This window comes from Vigna angularis, chromosome 8, assembly GCF_016808095.1.
Source record: "Vigna angularis cultivar LongXiaoDou No.4 chromosome 8, ASM1680809v1, whole genome shotgun sequence".
NCBI lineage: Eukaryota > Viridiplantae > Streptophyta > Magnoliopsida > Fabales > Fabaceae > Vigna > Vigna angularis.
Window position 1 is genome coordinate 29,783,736 of NC_068977.1, and position 18,216 is coordinate 29,801,951.

At 33.1% G+C, this 18,216-nt stretch overlaps 2 protein-coding genes across 3 annotated transcripts; one reads left to right on the forward strand and one right to left on the reverse strand.

Moving 5' to 3' along the window:
• Window positions 1-3,570: 3,570 nt before the first annotated feature.
• On the forward strand, window positions 3,571-14,681 carry LOC108345753 (ABC transporter B family member 28). Of its 2 annotated transcripts, XM_017584490.2 has the most exons (16): window positions 3,571-4,017; window positions 5,436-5,623; window positions 5,814-5,837; window positions 6,225-6,326; window positions 6,613-6,703; window positions 6,977-7,077; window positions 7,168-7,218; window positions 7,307-7,435; window positions 7,682-7,744; window positions 7,820-8,099; window positions 8,541-8,689; window positions 8,777-8,866; window positions 8,944-9,078; window positions 9,155-9,211; window positions 9,310-9,366; window positions 14,245-14,681. In XM_017584490.2, exons 1-16 carry the CDS (start codon window positions 3,660-3,662, stop codon window positions 14,479-14,481), a joined length of 2,112 nt encoding a protein of 703 aa, XP_017439979.1. In that variant the 5' UTR covers window positions 3,571-3,659; the 3' UTR covers window positions 14,482-14,681. The 2 variants fall into 2 exon arrangements, with proteins under 2 accessions (XP_017439979.1, XP_052723038.1); XM_052867078.1 differs by lacking the exon at window positions 7,307-7,435.
• Window positions 14,682-15,361: 680 nt separating this feature from the next.
• LOC108345053 (uncharacterized) lies at window positions 15,362-16,854 on the reverse strand. Its single transcript, XM_017583612.2, has 2 exons — window positions 16,308-16,854; window positions 15,362-15,876 (listed from the first exon to the last, which is right to left on the reverse strand). Exons 1-2 carry the CDS (start codon window positions 16,761-16,763, stop codon window positions 15,601-15,603), a joined length of 732 nt encoding a protein of 243 aa, XP_017439101.1. The 5' UTR covers window positions 16,764-16,854; the 3' UTR covers window positions 15,362-15,600.
• Window positions 16,855-18,216: the final 1,362 nt, after the last annotated feature.

The window sequence follows — 18,216 nt, forward strand, 5'->3', positions numbered from 1 at the left end:
GTTTGTTTGGTTTCCTTGATTTGATACATGTGGTAGAGGACCTTTAAGAATCTACTTTGCCATCTCTAAATAAAATACTTTACCTTGCATAACTTTATTGTTGAAAATGAACTAAAAGCATACAATTTTTACAATAATCATATACATGAATAAGCTTCAAGAACTAAGGTATATAATGATGTTGATCTCACTTTTGCGAGATGTGTACAAGCAAGAACTTATATACATATAAGACGAAATTATATCTATTCCAAGCATATTTTGTGAAAGATATTTGGAAATACTTCACTGTCATTGAAATATATAGTATCCCATTTAGTAGCATACTAAAAGAAAATATCATGTAGTTGATTTCATATATTAGTGGAGAATTAAATATGACTACCTTATTACAGTTACCCCAAAAGATGAATAGAATTAGAGTAGATTTATATATACAAAACCAACATAAACTATAAACAGAAGTATGAAACTACATAAGATCTTTCAAAAGATTTAACATTAAGGGAAACAAAGTTGATGACTAAACCGATGCATCCTCTCCTCCTTGAGGACCCGCTTCCTTATTTGGTCACACCAATCAAGGTGATCATTGCAAAATCAAAGCACACAACAAAAGAACAACAAAGAGAACAAAAGGGTAATCTAGCTGGCTCTATCACCACCTAATCATTCTCCTGTGTGTGAGTATGAACGATTAGTAGAATTCATCATAGATTCACACAATAGAATTGTCCTTACCTCAATGCACACCCTAGAGAATCACACCTTTAATCAAATTCCTTCCTTGAAAATGTCCTACAATGCTAGTGAGCTCCTTGACTTTGAATTTGCCTAGTGACAACCAAGTCAGAAGCCCACTAAGTGGCGCCTGACAGTACCATCCTATGCCTAATGCTTGGAGTGAAAACACTCATTGACTTGAAAATGTGAGTTGGCACTAGATACCCCTCTGTTACCGCCCATCACTATGACAGAAAGTGTTATAAATGAGGGAGTTTAACTTGTTCAATTGTTCAAATTGGTACTTTGTACTCTCTCCTATGGTTTAAACAATTTTAAAACAGTTTATAAGTTGTACCAATTTGTCCAATTGATCAAATTATGACTCTCCCATTCAATCACTCATCAAAACCCACAAACAACATATATAAACTCAAACTCATACTTCAACGTTAAACAACACATTGTCACATTATATCAACACACTCCAATCAAATTTCAACAAAGAAACATAACATTGCAATTTTTCTCATAATCAACATGCAATATCTAACTCAATCATAAAATCACTAAGATCAAAGATACAAACTAGCTTCCCTTACATGGTAAAACTACTAAAACAACTTTACTGCACCAAAACTCTTTCAATTTCACATGATGTTGTTCTACTTATACATACAAACATCACATAGATAATCAACTCGTAATGTAATGATTAATAACAAAAAAATCGCATATAAGACTCTAAGGATACTATCAGTTATATTGGATATCATTTTCTAAATCCTCAAGTAATATATTTTTCTTTTTTATTCTTAATGTTTCATTTTTATTTTTTATGTTTTTATTTCTCATCAACTTTATTCATGTTTTAGTGAAAAATACATTTTATTTTAATAAAAGAATATTATTTTATTTATGATTATAATTAATATGATAAAATATTTTGATTTATATTATTAACTAATTCTGAATACTAAAATATGTGACATGTTGTACCATAATAAATAGACAAAGATTTAAATAAGTTATTGATATCCTGTATGAAAGTTTAGCATGAGACGAATTAAGTGACTTTTTCCTGCATAAGTCAGAATAACTTTAATTAATTTTCATGGTTGAATAACCAATTTTAATTTTTCAAAAAAAAAAAAAACCAATTAAAAATAGAGTAAAATTACCAAAGTTACTTTACTTTTTTTAATAGAAAGTGATTGAACTTATCTCCTTCATTGAACCGATTCCCAGTTTAACATTTGTTCAAAATATTCGAGAACCATTTTTTTTCCTATAGTTTGAAGATGCTTTAACTTTGTTCACCCAGATTATTAGTTTTTTTTTTCTGATTAAAACTATGAAAAATATAATTGAAAATGGATCAAAACTAAACAATTTAAACCTTTATGGATTTAATTTCCGTTCAATATTGTTGAATGTGGATTTAGAATTGAAGGTAAAAAATTAAAACAATCGACATAACAGTTTATTAAATTGAAATATAAAATCACATATTTAAGTTCATCAGAAATAATAAACATATATAAAGGTATATTTTGAAAATTGTTATGAACATAAGAAAAAGTTAACATTATAAATATAATTATAATTACATATTTTTGCAATATGTTTCTTTATTTAATAATTTTTTTAACTTTGTTAAAAATATTTAAATACTTTATAAAAAAATCGATTAAAATTAAATTGTCGGTAAATAATTGATTTAATATATCTGAAACATTTTATTTTTAGTATAATAAAATAAATTATAAACTCCTTTATAGTTATTTTTATATTGTTGTTAATTTTTTTTAATAATAATAACTAAAAATATTTCATACTTATGTCTAATATAATTTTATTTGAAATAATTACGAAAAATAAATCTTTAATTATATTACTAATTAACTACTAAAATTATAATAGTTTTATTAGAGTTACAATTTTTTATTATACTGAAAAAATAAAAGATATTAATACATATTATATTAAATCAATTATTATATATATATATATATATATATTAAACTGATTATTTATTTTTAAATTATAAAATATTGATTAGGTTTATTTCAAATTTTATATTAAATTGAAATAAACTAAATCAAACTTATTAATTATGGTTTTGTTTGAAGTGACTTAAATAATAAACAAATCAAATTAAATCATAAAAGTCAAATATTGATTGAAAATCTTAAACCACGACTATGTAAGTTTTTTAATATTGTAACAAAGATTAAATATTATTTAGTTAGTGTAAAATTAGAATTATTTTTATTTCAAGTTTTAATATAATTTAGGCTTTAAATTTTAAAAATAAATAAATATAAATTTTTTAGGTTGAAATTTTCTTGATGTAATTATTTATCTCATTTAACATGTTTCAATTTAAGTGTAAATTAAAAATATTATTTGAGATTCAAAACGGTTATATTTATTTATTTTTAAAATTTTTAATATTAAAATATATTAAAACAAATTCTAATTTTGAATTTAAATTTAGGAATTAAAAATATATTTAATTTTTATTTTCAAATAAAAATTTTGAAATAAAAATCTATTTATAATTATGCTCCCAATATTTTACAAAATTTAAACTTGATTCCTAAATTTAATTTTTCACAATTTCATTTCTAAATATATTGAATTTTGAATGTGACTTTTTAAGCAATCGAAATCCTTATTGTTTAACTATTGGCAACTTTTTTTATGCTTTTTGTTACATATCATATATATTTTTTAATTTAAAGATGATACATTAAATAAAATATATAGATAATTAAAAATTAAGAAAACAAAATTAAGTAATTTTTAATGGATAAACAGCACTTTCCATCAAATGAGTCCCACAAGCAAAAAACTCACTTCTTCTTTCACTTCCTTAGTCTCTCTGCACCTCACAACACAACACAACTGTTTCTTCATCTTCCTCAAAGCCAATGGCTTCTGCAACACTCTCTCTGCATTATCCTCTTCTTCTTCTTCCTTCTCCTCTTTCTACCAAAATTACCAAACCACCCCTCTCACTGCGACCCCTTCTTCTCCCTCGCCCCCTCCACTCGCGCTTTCTCCTCCCTCCGCCACGCGCCTACGTTACGGCGCCCGCATCCGACCCGAATTTCGGAGACCCGGATCCGAAGCTGATCGGGTTGGTTGCGGAGAAGGCAAAGCCGCAAAACGTGATCACGTGGAGCCTGCTCTGCACGCTTCTCATGAACCACAAACTGCGCCTGGCTCTCGTGTTCGCAACGCTCTTCGCCTGCTCCACCTGTACCCTATCCATGCCCCTCTTTTCCGGTAACATCACCTCTTTTGTAATTAAACTAATTGCCTAAGTTTTAAGTAATTGCCCAAATTTACAGACTCTCTTTTATTTTATTTTATTAACTTTCTTTGGGTGAAAGAATGAATCTTTGTCTTGTTTGGTATAAACAACACCTAAAACTATACCTTTAGATTTTTCTAATAACGGATTGTTCATTGTCAGAAAGAAAGTAACGTTAACATAATCATATTCTGAACTATTTGGTTGAACAATACAATCTGCACATTCAACCAAACTTTTCTTTTTTAAAGAAAAACTGAAAATGAATCATTTCTATATGAAAAACATCATAAAATAACTCCTTCCTGTATTTAATTTAATACATTAGTAATATTTTTTAAAACTTAATTAAATTAATTACTTTGAGTAGTATGTGTAATTGAGTTAGAAAAGTATAAGAAGGTTGTAAGGTATGAACAAAATAAATAAAGGTTTCTTTATATATTATATAGATATGTACTGCTAGAGTGTTTTCTCTTAAAAATATGGTTTTTTCTTTCAATAACGTGTGTAGATGTGTATGTCTACTAGCTTGATGTGGTACGTGTATTAAAATGGCTGGTTTTTCGATTTGTGTCACTTTGGAATGTTAAAACGTCAACTTTGATTTGAAATATTATTTGTCAACACTTTGGAATTACTTTTCGTGTTAAACAGAAAAATACTTCTTAATAGTGAAAAGAAAAACTTAGGATCAGATTTAAATGTTGAAACTTTTGTTCGGTTACTTGAATATGTATTTGTTTGCTAAATTATTTTTTTAGGGTATATTGTCGTTTGTTTCATTAGTATTTGAGGTATGTGGAGGGGGAACTAATTTGATCGAAGAAACACATTAACGATTGATGGGTCTTATTTGAAATTTCATGATTTAAGGATTAATTAAATTAAGACCACGACCGGGTTTGAAAGAACTTATTTGAGTTCTTTATAAATTATTTTTGGTTAAACTATTTCTCTACTTCAAGTTTTAGTCCCTTCAATTTTCTCTTAAATTAAAATTAGTTTATATAATTATATATAAGTATTGCTGATATATATATACATATATAGATCAAATTAATAATATAACTATTTTTATGTTTTTAATTTTTTTTAGTGAGTGCCCAAACATAAATGAGAATAATTTGGCTATGTAAATATTTGTTCTAGGAGGACTGGAATAAAATTCTCTTTCTTTCGTAGAAAATGGGATGGTGAAATTATATTTTCTCATGGAAAATACTTTGGGGTATTGTGCAAATTTGAATTTTTAATGCAGTTTTAACTTATGGCATTAGGGGGTGCTATTATTTTTTGGTCCTTTTTATTTATTTTTACGTACTGTTCATACATGACTTAACTGTTGATCATGTTATATATTCATTCTTATGCGTTGTTGTTCTTTTAGGACGGTTTTTTGAAGTTCTAATTGGAGCTAGACCTGAACCGTTATGGAAGCTGCTTACTAAAATTGGAGTTCTGTATGCCTTGGAGCCACTTTTAACTATTATTTTTGTTATAAACATGAACATAGTGTGGGAGAAAATTATGTCGACACTAAGAGCTCAGATCTTCGGAAGAATATTGATTCAAAAGGTAGAGTTAAATCTTTCTAGAGGTCCTGATAATTTGTTTTTCTATTTATTGTTATTTATTAATATTATTTCTCTCATTGGTAATGCTTGGAGATAGTTATTGGTTAGAATATCTATGGCTGTTTGAATTATTGGATGGAAAATTATTTTGCTTTGATTGATTAATCATATAGTTTTTTTTATTTGTGCAGATTGAGTTTTTTGACAAATATAAGGTATGTGTATGAAGTTACTTACATTATATGTGCTTTTAGTTTTCCATATTTATCGGTGTCTCTTGAGATATTTGGGCTGAGACACTGTAAGCAGAAGCGGATAGTCATTGTTCTCTGTCACCTTTACCTGATTGATTGTTGTGTGGTATTTTATTGTCTTTGTCTTCTTCGTCTTCTCTTTTCTTTGTATCCCTATGTTTCATCTATTGCTGTAACTTAATCTGAATCGCTTTCCAATATGATTTTATGCATACCAGTATATTATTTAAAAAATATAAAAATTTATTTTATTGAGCAAACAATATCATTTTGTTTCTTTTCTTAATGATAGTGTACACTGACAAAGTAGGTGCAAAAACTATTGCACGTTCTTGAATTTGCTTATAGGTTGGTGAACTCACAGGTTTGTTAACATCTGATTTGGATTCTCTTAAAAATATTGTCAGTGAGAATGTCTCAAGGGATCGCGGATTCAGGGCATTATCTGAGGCAAGCAACTCTACACCAATGTGAGCTTTATATTTTCTATATTTAAGCATGTGTATGGTTTATTCCTTTTTCACTTTGTTCGCGGATTCAGGGCATTATCTTGAGGAGTGAAATTTTTGCCACATATTTTTTTGTTTGGGTGTGAAAGAAATGATTTCATGCCTTTCAAGAGAGAACCTCTATTTTCTTATGTCAGTTACGTTATACTTATGCATATTTTTTGTTTGCATTTTGCTGCTCATGTTCGTTTGTGTCATTGCTGCTTCTGCTCTCTTTGTTCTTGTAGGTCATTGGAACAATATTCATACTTTTTTCTTTATCACCGCAACTGGCACCCATTCTAGGTGTTCTGATGCTCGCAGTTTCCATTTCAATTGGTAAGTTTACATTTTGTCTAATGAAATCAATTCAATGACCATGTTCAACACTGTTATGGTTTATTATAAAAACCAGAAATATAATCACCTGTCTTGTCTTCATCCTTTCTAAAGTGTTAGGGTAATAGGCTTCATAATTTCATAAATGGCTTATATGCAAGCTGACAATTGTATGTAGCTTAAACAGTAAACACAATAATTTGTAGTAGAAAATTGGGAAACATTATTTTTCATTTCATGTATAGTTCGCTGATTCACTATGGTTCTCTATAGCTGTCTACAAGAGATCGACATTGCCAGTTTTTAAAGCACATGGGAAGGCCCAAGCATCTATATCTGACTGTGTGACTGAAACGTTTTCAGCTATTCGAACAGTGAGTTCCCATTAGTTAGTGGCTCTATTACAAACATATGTTGTGTGTGGTAATGGCATCAATTTATAACAGTGACATATATGCTTACAGGTAAGATCCTTTGGTGGTGAAAAGCGCCAAATGTTCTCTTTTGCTAATCAGGTAAGATTATTTAAGGACCAATAACTAATTTCAGAAAGGGCATGGCGTCCTCTTAGAAACTCCCATGTTATTTGTTTGTTCGATACAGGTTCTATCTTTCCAATCTAGTGGGATAAAGCTTGGGACTTTCAAATCTGTAAATGAATCTTTAACTAGAGTTGCAGTTTATATTTCTTTAATAGCATTATACTGTCTTGGAGGAAGCAAGGTTAAGGCGGTAAGCAATTCTAGCTTTTAAAACTTGTCTTTTCTCTATATAATTATAAATTTAATCATGATTTTTTCTCTTATTGCCTTCTGCAACATTTTGTCAATCATGATTACTATTGCTTCTTATATCAGTATATGCATTCTTTCTTCTGATATAACTTTCTCCTATGATCATATACATCTTTCTCTTATTGCTTATTATGCAGATTTGACCAATGAATATTTCTGAGCTACCCTTAATTCTTGCTTTCAGGGTGAACTCTCTGTTGGAACCATGGCATCTTTTATCGGTTATACTTTCACTTTAACATTCGCTGTAAGCTATTTGAGTTGTTGACTTTGTTTTTCTTTATATATTTATCCTCTTCCTGTCTGATATTGTGTCTTTTAGGTTCAAGGACTGGTTAATACTTTTGGAGATCTCCGTGGAACTTTTGCTGCTGTTGAGAGGATCAACTCTGTTTTTTCTGGGGTTCAAGTTGATGATGCCCTGGCTTATGGCTTAGAAAGAGAACTGAGACAAAAAACAGTGGAGGATGAAAACTATAAATTGGTCTTATCTAATATTTCTACCGAGAATAACCAAAAAAATTATTTTCACTTTATGTCAGCTCTTAAAACATCAAGCAATTTATTTAGCATAGCTTGGTCGGGAGATATTTGCCTTGAAGGTATCTTTATTGCAATTTTGTTTGTATCCCTTGTGATGTGTTGTTTTAATGTATCACTCATCCATATCAAATGTCATGTTTGCTAGTGTTCTTGCAATGGAAGCTTGAATAACTTGCTACTTCTCTTTTAGTTATGAGATGAACTTAAGTAACTAAATGCATGAATTTTCTTTTGAAGGACTTTGACTGTCTGTTGGTTGCTTTCCTCTTAAGGATATGATATTATCATCCAATTTCAATATTAAAGATTTATGTCCATCTGACAATTGAAGTTTTAGTTTCTTATTTGATCTCTCACTCTCTCACACAGGCACACATTAATTATAAGTGTGAAGTAGTTCTATAATAACATTTTCATAATAATCTGAATTATTTTGTAATGGATACTTCTTTTATTTTTTTTCCTTCTCTTTCAATGACTATGCTCATATTATACTGCAGATGTATATTTCTCTTATCCATTAAGGCCGGATGTGGAAATCTTACGTGGCTTAAATTTAAGACTAAAATGTGGAACTGTAACTGCACTGGTGGGTCCAAGTGGTGCAGGCAAAAGTACAGTAGTCCAGCTATTGTCTCGTTTTTATGAGGTTTTGATTTCAGTTTATGCTGTAAGATGAAATTTCATGGATATTTGTCTTGAAAATAGATACATAAAGTAATCTTTATTTCTGCAGCCAACAAGTGGCTGTATAACAGTTGCAGGAGAGGATGTCCGAACATTTGACAAGAGTGAATGGGCCCGGGTTGTTTCCATTGTAAATCAAGTAAGGAATAAGAAAGAATCTTATGTATGATATCAAACGTATTGTTTTCATTTCTTTATAAATTTTACATATTATAGGAGCCTGTTTTGTTTTCGGTGTCTGTTGGAGAAAACATTGCATATGGGCTTCCAGATGAAGATGTCTCTAAAGAAGATGTCATTAAGGCAGCAAAAGCTGCAAATGCTCATGACTTTATAATTTCACTACCACAGGTTGGTTTGTCTTCTGAGTTTGCATATGCTTTTATATAGATACAAATCTTATAGTTAATTTTGTTTTTCTTGAAAGGGCTATGATACACTTGTTGGTGAGCGTGGAGGCCTATTGAGTGGAGGACAGAGACAGGTACAGTAGAGTTCACCTATATTATCCTCACCTTGCATGGTATGCATTTTACGCATGGACACATTCAAATGTTATTGACTCTTGTTTCTGAATTACAGAGAATTGCTATAGCCCGCGCTCTCCTAAAGAATGCTCCCATCCTTATACTTGATGAGGTGATATTTTTTGTTTAATTCTATGCTTTTCTATATACTCTCTCCGTGCTTCTGATAGAGAGGATTGTTTGTATTTGTGTGATTTGTACACACGAGTACTCTTATTTATAATGAAGAGATATAATAACAAAGAACAAAATTAATACTTAATAATGGAAAATATTTCTCTATCAAATCTTATTTCCCCGTTTAATGTAATCATATCACATCTCTAACACTCCCTCGGGCTGAAATACCTATGGCATATGAGTCAAGCTTGTTACATATGCTGTTAGGTTCCTAATTTGGGAACCTAATCAAGAACTCTCTTTCTCACCAAAAGACTCAAGAAAGATAGGAAAAAACTGAATATTATTCACAGAAAAAAGGTTCTGTACAACTGAATACAGAGGCTTAACCCTCTTCACAGGTCAATACCTGTCAACAAAGATCTCTCCAAAAATATCCCTTCTAACTATCCAAACAATCTATTTATACAGTTGCTCTACCTTCTATCCTAATCCCATTTCCCATTATATCCTTCTATCCCCAAATACCCTATATCCTAACATTACACCCCGCTGCAGAACAACCTTGTCCTCAAGGTTGGAAACGAAAAACTTGATCTCCTGGCTCCTCTTTATAATCTTGTTATTCTAGGAAGGGAACCCACTGATTATGCCCTCCAATTCAAATCAGGAGGCTTGGGTGGTGGTCGAGATGACATACAGAATTTATGGGATGCCCTCCAATTCCAGTCAGGAGGCTTGGGTGGTGGTCGAGATGAGATACAGACTTTATAGGACCCTTTTCGTGTCTGCATTATTTCCTTGAAAGCGAGGAGCTTCTTATCCTTCCCTGTAAAATAACTTCTTCTACCGTTGGGCTCTCTTCTTCCTATCTTTATACCATTCGGCTTTCTTCTCCCCATCTTTATACCGTTCGGTTTGCTTTCCCACGCTTTTCGACCGTTCGGTTTTCTTCTCCTTGTCTTTATACCGCTCGGCCTGCTTTCCCATGCTTTTCTACCGTTCGGTTTTCTTCTTCCTATCTTTATACCGCTCGACTTGCTTTCCCATGCTTCTCTACCTTTCGGTTCCTCCCCCCTGACTTCAACCGTTCGGTTATCGTTCCCTTCAACTGTTCGGCTCCAATAACCTCTTCTACCATTCGGCTCAATTCCCACTATCTTTATACCGTTCGGCTCTCTTCCCATTATATTTATACCGTTCGGCTCTTTATCTATCGAACCGTGCAGCTTCATCGCTTTTGGCTGAATAGGGCCTCCAGCCGAGAGAGTGGACAACTCCGTCTGCTTCAGGTCTAATTCTATCTCGGACCGCTCGGCAACCTCACCTGGGATATTGCGCTTGACCTCGGACCACTCGACAACCCTCGATCGGCCTGTGTTATAGCGATTGGCCTCGCACTGTGTCCACTAACCGCTCGTTCGTCCCCAAGACGACTGGTCTTCTATGTCCTCGGACCGCTCGGCAAATCTCGATCGGCTTGAGTTATAGTGATCGGCCTCGGACTGTATGCACTGGCCGCTTGTTCGTCCCCAAGTTGACTGGTCTTCTATTTCGTCTGACCGCTCGGCAACTCTCGATCGGCCTGTGTTATAGCGATCGGCCTCAGACTGTTCGGCTAATCCCGTTCGGTCTGGTCTACAGTACTTGGCCTCGTACCGCTCGGTAACTGCTTCTCGCGTTCGCCCCCCAGATGACTCGTCTTCTATCCCGCTCCCTTTCCTTACCTTTTCGCCTCCCTGCACATAATCTTCCCCCGTCGCCATTTGTTTCAATGCCGCCAAACGCTCAACAATGGTTCCAAACCTTATCAACAGGGCCTCCTTCAAGCCATCCCAGGAACGATTCTTGGCTTTCTCCTTCCAGGCTCTGAACCAGTAGCCCGCGCTGCCCTCCATGCTTATGTCCGCGAACCGCACTTTCTCCTCCTCCGCTACTCCTTGAAGCTCGAAAACCCTCTCCGCCCTATTGATCCAGTTTAACGGGTCCAGCCCTTCGAAAGCGGTTAATTCAACCCTTTTCCGCCATTGATTCTGCACCTCCTGGTGATCGCCACCGTGATTGTGGGTTTGGGTCCCACCGTAATCGCCACCCACTCTCCCTCCAATATCCTCCTCGCACCGTCGCTGGTTCCCTTTGACGGAAGCCTGTCGCTGGTTCCCGTTTACGGAAGCCTGACTTCCACCTGATTGTTCGTCGTTGTCGTTTCCCCGCACCTTCACCATCCTCATTATTTCTTGCAAATCTTGGCGTATTGCAGCATAATCTTGGCGTATTACTGCATAATCTGGTCGTAGCTCTCCTGTCTACGCCTTCATTCTATCAACCGCAATTTCCTTCACCCGCACACGATTCCGGCGGCGTCTCAATCTGGCAGGTCGGACCAATTGTTAGGTTCCTAATTTGGGAACCTAATCAAGAACTCTCTTTCTCACCAAAAGACACAAGAAAGATAGGAAAAAACTGAATATTATTCACAGAAAAAAGGTTCTGTACAACTGAATACAGAGGCTTAACCCTCTTCACAGGTCAATACCTGTCAACAAAGATCTCTCCAAAAATATCCCTTCTAACTATCCAAACAATCTATTTATACAGTTGCTCTACCTTCTATCCTAATCCCATTTCCCATTATATCCTTCTATCCCCAAATACCCTATATCCTAACATATGCTATCAACATGGGAGCCCTTATGGCTTCTAAAATTAACAAAGTCAATGATGATTTCTCTTGAGAGCATCTTCTCTCTCACAAAGTGATAGTCAATCTCTATGTATTTAGTCTACTCATGGAAGATTGGATTTGACACAATATGAATAGAAGCTTGATTGTTGCGTACAAATTTAGTACTTTGAGTGCCTCTAAATTTTAATTGATGGAGTTGTCTAAGTCATGTAATCTCACTAGCAGATACAACCATGACATAGAACTCAGCTTCATCACTTGATCTAGAAACCGCCTAGAAACCAATTTTCCTCCGCCTAGAAACTGCCTAGAAGCCAAAAGTGAACTTCCTTTTTTATGGTGATCTTTATCGATGAACATCGAAGTAACAAATAATTTTGGAATTTCTTGTGTCCTTGAATATTGATTCTCAACTTAGTGCATTTATAAGGTATTGAAGTATACGATTGCCAGTTTACTCGTGACCATCACATGGACCCTTCCAAAGTTGGCTAATCACATAAATGCAGATGTGATGTCTGAACTAGTGACAATGAGGTAATTAACTCTTCCTAATAGACAATGATATCTTCCAAGGCCTTTTAATCACCCGTTTGACCTGGAAGAAGCTTCACGTTTGGACCCATAGGAGTGTCACTTGGGCGACAAATAAGCACACCAAATAAGCAACCAAGCAGAGTGGACGTGAACTAACAAAACCATGCTTAGGAGATCGCTTTGGCGCATAGAAGGAGCAACAAAGCCCCCATCCAACACGTGAATTGCGAGAATGTAGTTCATATACACCTCTTGTAACTCATCACGAAGGGAGACTATTGTTAGGTCCAACTAATGAAAAGTTCAATGATGAATGACAATCATATCAAGAAAATGTCAGGCAAAGATGATTTCGGTTAATGAGGAAAAAATGTCACCATTACCAAGTCCAAAATTTTGAGTATAACCCTATGCTATCAAGTGAATTTTTTAGTGAACCATGGTGTTGGAACATGAGCAAATAGTGCGGTTGGAAGTACATGTGGAACTTCTAGAAGAACATTTTCAATGGTGGAAGAAAATAAAGAGCATTTTCAAATAAAGTAACATCAACAAAGACAAGATACTGTTAATGTTAGGAAGTTAAAAGTATATGAGGGGAGGAAATTAAAGGCGGGAAAGGGGGATAGTTTGTTAGTAGAGAGAGAGCATAAATAAGAAACAGAATAGAGGGAGAAGGGGATTATCAGATATTTTCCTTTTGGGTATAGACTGGACATTTTCTAGTGGAGGAAGGGAGGCTTCCTTGGGATGTATAATTGTATTTCTCTTAATATACATTACAAATTCAATAATATACATACACATACTTTCATCTCTTGCTGTTTCGAGCGTTATTGTGACAAGAGAGTGTTCTGTTTGGTTCCTGAACAAAGGTACCTAACAGTTAAAGTGGTCAAGAGAAACATTTGTATCCCTTTGGAAATAGGAATAACTAATAAAAATACATTTTAGAAATTCTACAAATAGTTTATTTTTACCTTTAGTGAGATCATGAATAAAACATGTGCTCCTAAAGATACATAAGGGCATAGGATGAAGGTCTTGTTTAGTATTCAAGATAGAATAAGGAATTTTATTGTTTAGAACTGTTCCAGTAAAAAGTTGGGAGCCTTAAATCAAAGACAAAAGATATAGAGAACTCTTGACTGAGGTCAAAATAGCTCCATCCCTTGGCTGAGAAACGGTACAAGTTGTTTAAAGTAAGTGATGATTCTTGCATTTATCAACTCTATTTTGTTGAGATGCATAGACACATGATGATGTTTGATGAAGAATCTGCTATGAATTTAGAAAATATCAAAATTGTCAATTCATAAAATTTTAATTGACAAACCAAACTTATTGAAATTCGGTAAAGAAACTTTGAGAAGTAACAATTTTTCATTAAAAGAAAAACAAATACAAAAGAAAAATCATATATAAATGTAGCAAAATAAAAATATCCCAATGTTGAACAAACGCAATTGGAACCCCAATCTCGGAGGGAACTAAAGCAAAAGGTGATGTAACACTTTTATTTGTTGCTGCATTTAGACGTGATTGCAGACTGCATTCACTCGTGTCAGACCTAAACAACCACAATTTAAAACCCTGATATGATCCTATTTATGCATGTCTTGATTTTGACATTCTTTGCTGGTGCAGGCTACCAGTGCCCTGGATGCTGTCAGTGAGCGCTTGGTCCAGGAAGCTCTCAACCATTTGATGAAGGGAAGAACCACATTAGTAATAGCCCACCGATTAAGCACAGTCCAAAATGCATACCAAATTGCAGTCTGTTCTGAGGGGAGGATTACAGAATTAGGCACTCATTTTGAGCTATTGGCTAAGAAGGGCCAATATGCTTCACTGGTTGGCACACAAAGGCTTGCCTTTGAATAAATTGGTATAATAAAAGTGTGAATATTTTCTGTTATACCAGATAGCAATGCACCATACATAGAGCTGGATATTTTGCTTTCAGCCTTGCAGAAAAACAGAGATTGAGAGAGTGGAAAAGAAATCATACAGTTAAAGGAAATTGGTTGTAGCCACTCTTACATTGTATTTTGGTATACAAGGTCTCATCTTTTTTCATCTAATGGGTTTCAAGTTACACTTTCCTTTTTAAGATATCTATTACTTTAACGACTTATAAATTTATTTCAAAATTTCACTAAAAAATTAAGAAATGTTATTAATATATTACTTTTATTAATTCATAACTACGCTACTTTTTTAAATAAAGGGTTGGTGAAGCACTATTCTGTTATAGTAATTAGAGTAATCTTATGTATTATTTAAACGTATATAATTTAAAACGGAATGAGTAAAAGATTATATGTTTATTGTTACTTTAATGCTCAACAAAATGTAGCATAATGAAGGTTAATAATATCTGAGGTGTAAATTTAAATGCAATTCAATTTTTTTTTCTCAATTGTATTTCTTTTTTATTTACAGCAATAGAACTTTGAAACATTGTAAGACTGTATCACAAATACGAATTATTTGTTGGCTTTTCATAGTCAATAATAGTACATATTTTAAACATACATTCTTAAAATTGCAATAAAATCTTGCCAAATTCTGAATTTTAATCCAATAAAGGATGCATTACAACAATATTCTCATGCAAAAGTTACGAACTAGCTTTGCAAAATTTGGGGTCCAAATGTATAAAACCAGGTAAACTAAAACATTCCAAAGGTTAATTAATATATAGAAAAAATCAACATGGAAATATACTTGTGTGACAATAGAGGTTAAAAACACATTGGGATAATAAATGTTTATGAATATTGTATTTGACTTCACTCTTCTTTTCTTAATACATTATACTTGCTTTACCTATTGTGTGTTCTACAAGGCTGAATGGGTAAACTAGTTCAAGTTTAACTTATTTCTAGTTTCTGCTATGTATACCATCTTCTACTATTTCACATTCATCTTCCAACTTGGATATTATGAGTCTGCATCGGTTTCAACTTTCAACAAATGTCCAAATTTTGTGATGAGATCTTAAGATGAGGAAGATATGGAGATTACAGCCTTTAACTCAGCAAGGCACTCAGTTGGAAGGCCAAGGAAGGAATTCATAAAGAAATCATCAATAGGGTCAACTGTTGCTACACCAACCAGTTTGCATTTCCCCTCTTCATCCATTCTCCTGCCTCTTCCACTCTTCATAGTGCCTTTTGTTTCTTCAGATGTCAACACTGTCTTCACCAACAGTGGAGGAGCCTTATAGAGACTACCAGCAGAAAACAAAAACTTGGCCTTGAACTCAAGATCAACCTTGTTATAAATACCAAAACAATCATATCATCAATTGAGTAGTACTTGCACAAAACTAACTAGAGAGACACTTATGGCAAGTTCAAATGACCTCATCTCTTTACAAAATAGCTTCTCTAAATAACTTTTATATAAATATATAGAGAGAGGGAGAAAGATTCTTTGCAATATCATTTAATCACCAATTATCATTTATATGATAAATTGGTTAATTTTTAATAACTGTTCCAAAAATCGTATCAAAGATCATTTCTTATTTTGACAGTATAAAATTTTTTAGTAAAGATTGTATATGCATATTCAATCTTGGTATTTCATAACTTTTGTTTGAAACAAACACAACCTAGGTATTAAAGCTCACTAAAAGTTGTACACATAATGCACAATCCTTTCAATTTGAAGCAAAAATCTTCAGAACTTAAATGTTTTACCTTGCCAGATTCTTGGTTAATATTTCCATGTAATGCTTCTGGAACTATATCAATCTTCAAAAACGGTGGCAATGGCAATCCAAGAAACTTGGCAGTAGAACTTGTTAATGATGGAATATACAAACTTTCAAGATCAAATAAAACAGGAAGGTCATTGTTGGCCGGACCATTCTCTGTAACCTTTGCAGCAACTCCAGTTCCCATTCCCCCCTCTGCATCATATTCAAAGTCAGGATACCTTGAAATGGAAAGCTTGCAACCCTTTTCTGTCTTGAAACTGACAGTGTAAGCCTGAGATGTTGGATTTTCAATCCTTGTTCTGGTGGAAATGGTTTTCTGCTCTTTCCCACTTGAGGAAAAGGAAAATAAGATAATGTTTCTTCTTCTTAGCTTTGGTTTTTTGGTGCACAATTTGCACAGTAATGGTGAGCTTATGGAGTTTATCTTGCAACTCATCTATAGTTTGTGTGATTTACTTGCTCAAAGATAAGGTGGGACTCTAGATGAGAATGGAATTACAAAAATCATAAGCTCTTTCTTTGAATCCACCAAAAAGAATGAATGAAGATATATGAGGTTGGTTAGGCTCCACGAATCTTATCTTTCGATGTGGGGTCTTCAATTTGTGCAATAGGCAATCAACACTTGGCAGTGTGAAATGGTTCATAGGATTTCCTTGTTTGCTAAAGTTAAGATATTCTATCACAACTAGTATCACTATGCTATTTTTGTTTTCCATTACTCCATTTAGATCTCAGTACTAATTTTCTCTGTTAAATTAGTTAAATTCATTCAGAAATTAAGACATATGAGTTTTATAGTTTTCTGATGATAAAGTTCTGGTTTAAATACAAAAATTGTATTCAAAATTGTATAATTTAGAATATACTTATATTCCGAAATTATCTTTAATTTTGTATTTCAATTGACATTCTAAAATACGAAATTGTATCTTAAACTGTACGTTAACAAATACAAAAAATGTATGAATGAGAAGAAGAAATGGTAAAAAAAAAATGAGAATTGGGTGTTTCATCCTATACCTCTAAGCTATCGAAAATATCTTCAAATTAATGTTTTTCTTTCTTTTATATACTTTGCATCTCCAAAACATTGTGGGTTATAAGTTCAAAGGTGTTGGTGTTGTTTGCTCGTTGAAAGGTTCTCCAAGAGAAAGGTGGTGTTGGTGGTGATTCTTGTGAGGTTAATCGCAAGAGCATATGCATGAAAACATTATTGTGAGACTCCTAGATCTTCATTAAATTTTGAAATACAATGAAGATCCAATCGGATTTTGAAATCTAATGAAAATCCAAACGAATTTCAAAATTCAATTAGGTCTTCATCGGATTTTGAAATATGATGAAAAACTAATCAAATTTCAAAATCTAATAAAAGACCAAACGAATTTTGAAATCAAGTGGAAAAAACACTCAATGAATTTCTAATTCTGATTGAGACTTCATCAGATTTCGAAATCTGTTAAATATTTTTACCGCATGGCATAATAGTTATTTTAACAAAAATTTAAGGTGTTCATAGTAAAACCTTTGAAAATAGAGAGTAAAACCTTTGGAGGTGCCGAATGAAACTTGTTAAGTAGCTACACTGAACTAGCCTTGTAATTGCACTATCAACTTTTGCTTTATAAGAAAATCCTAGAAAAAAAAATGATTACCTTCTAATATAAATTCAATACAATTTTAATGTTGCATTAACTGAATTTCTTAATCTTTGTAAATTATTTAATTAGATTTTATGAAAGGATTAAATAGAGGATTATGCTTTTGTAGAACATAGAAACTAGATTTCGTCCAATTTTCGAAGAGAAAAAGAAAAGTAACACCGCATAATGGATGTGAGAGAAAGTGTGGAGAAGATAGAAAATACAAGAAAGATAAGACGGGTG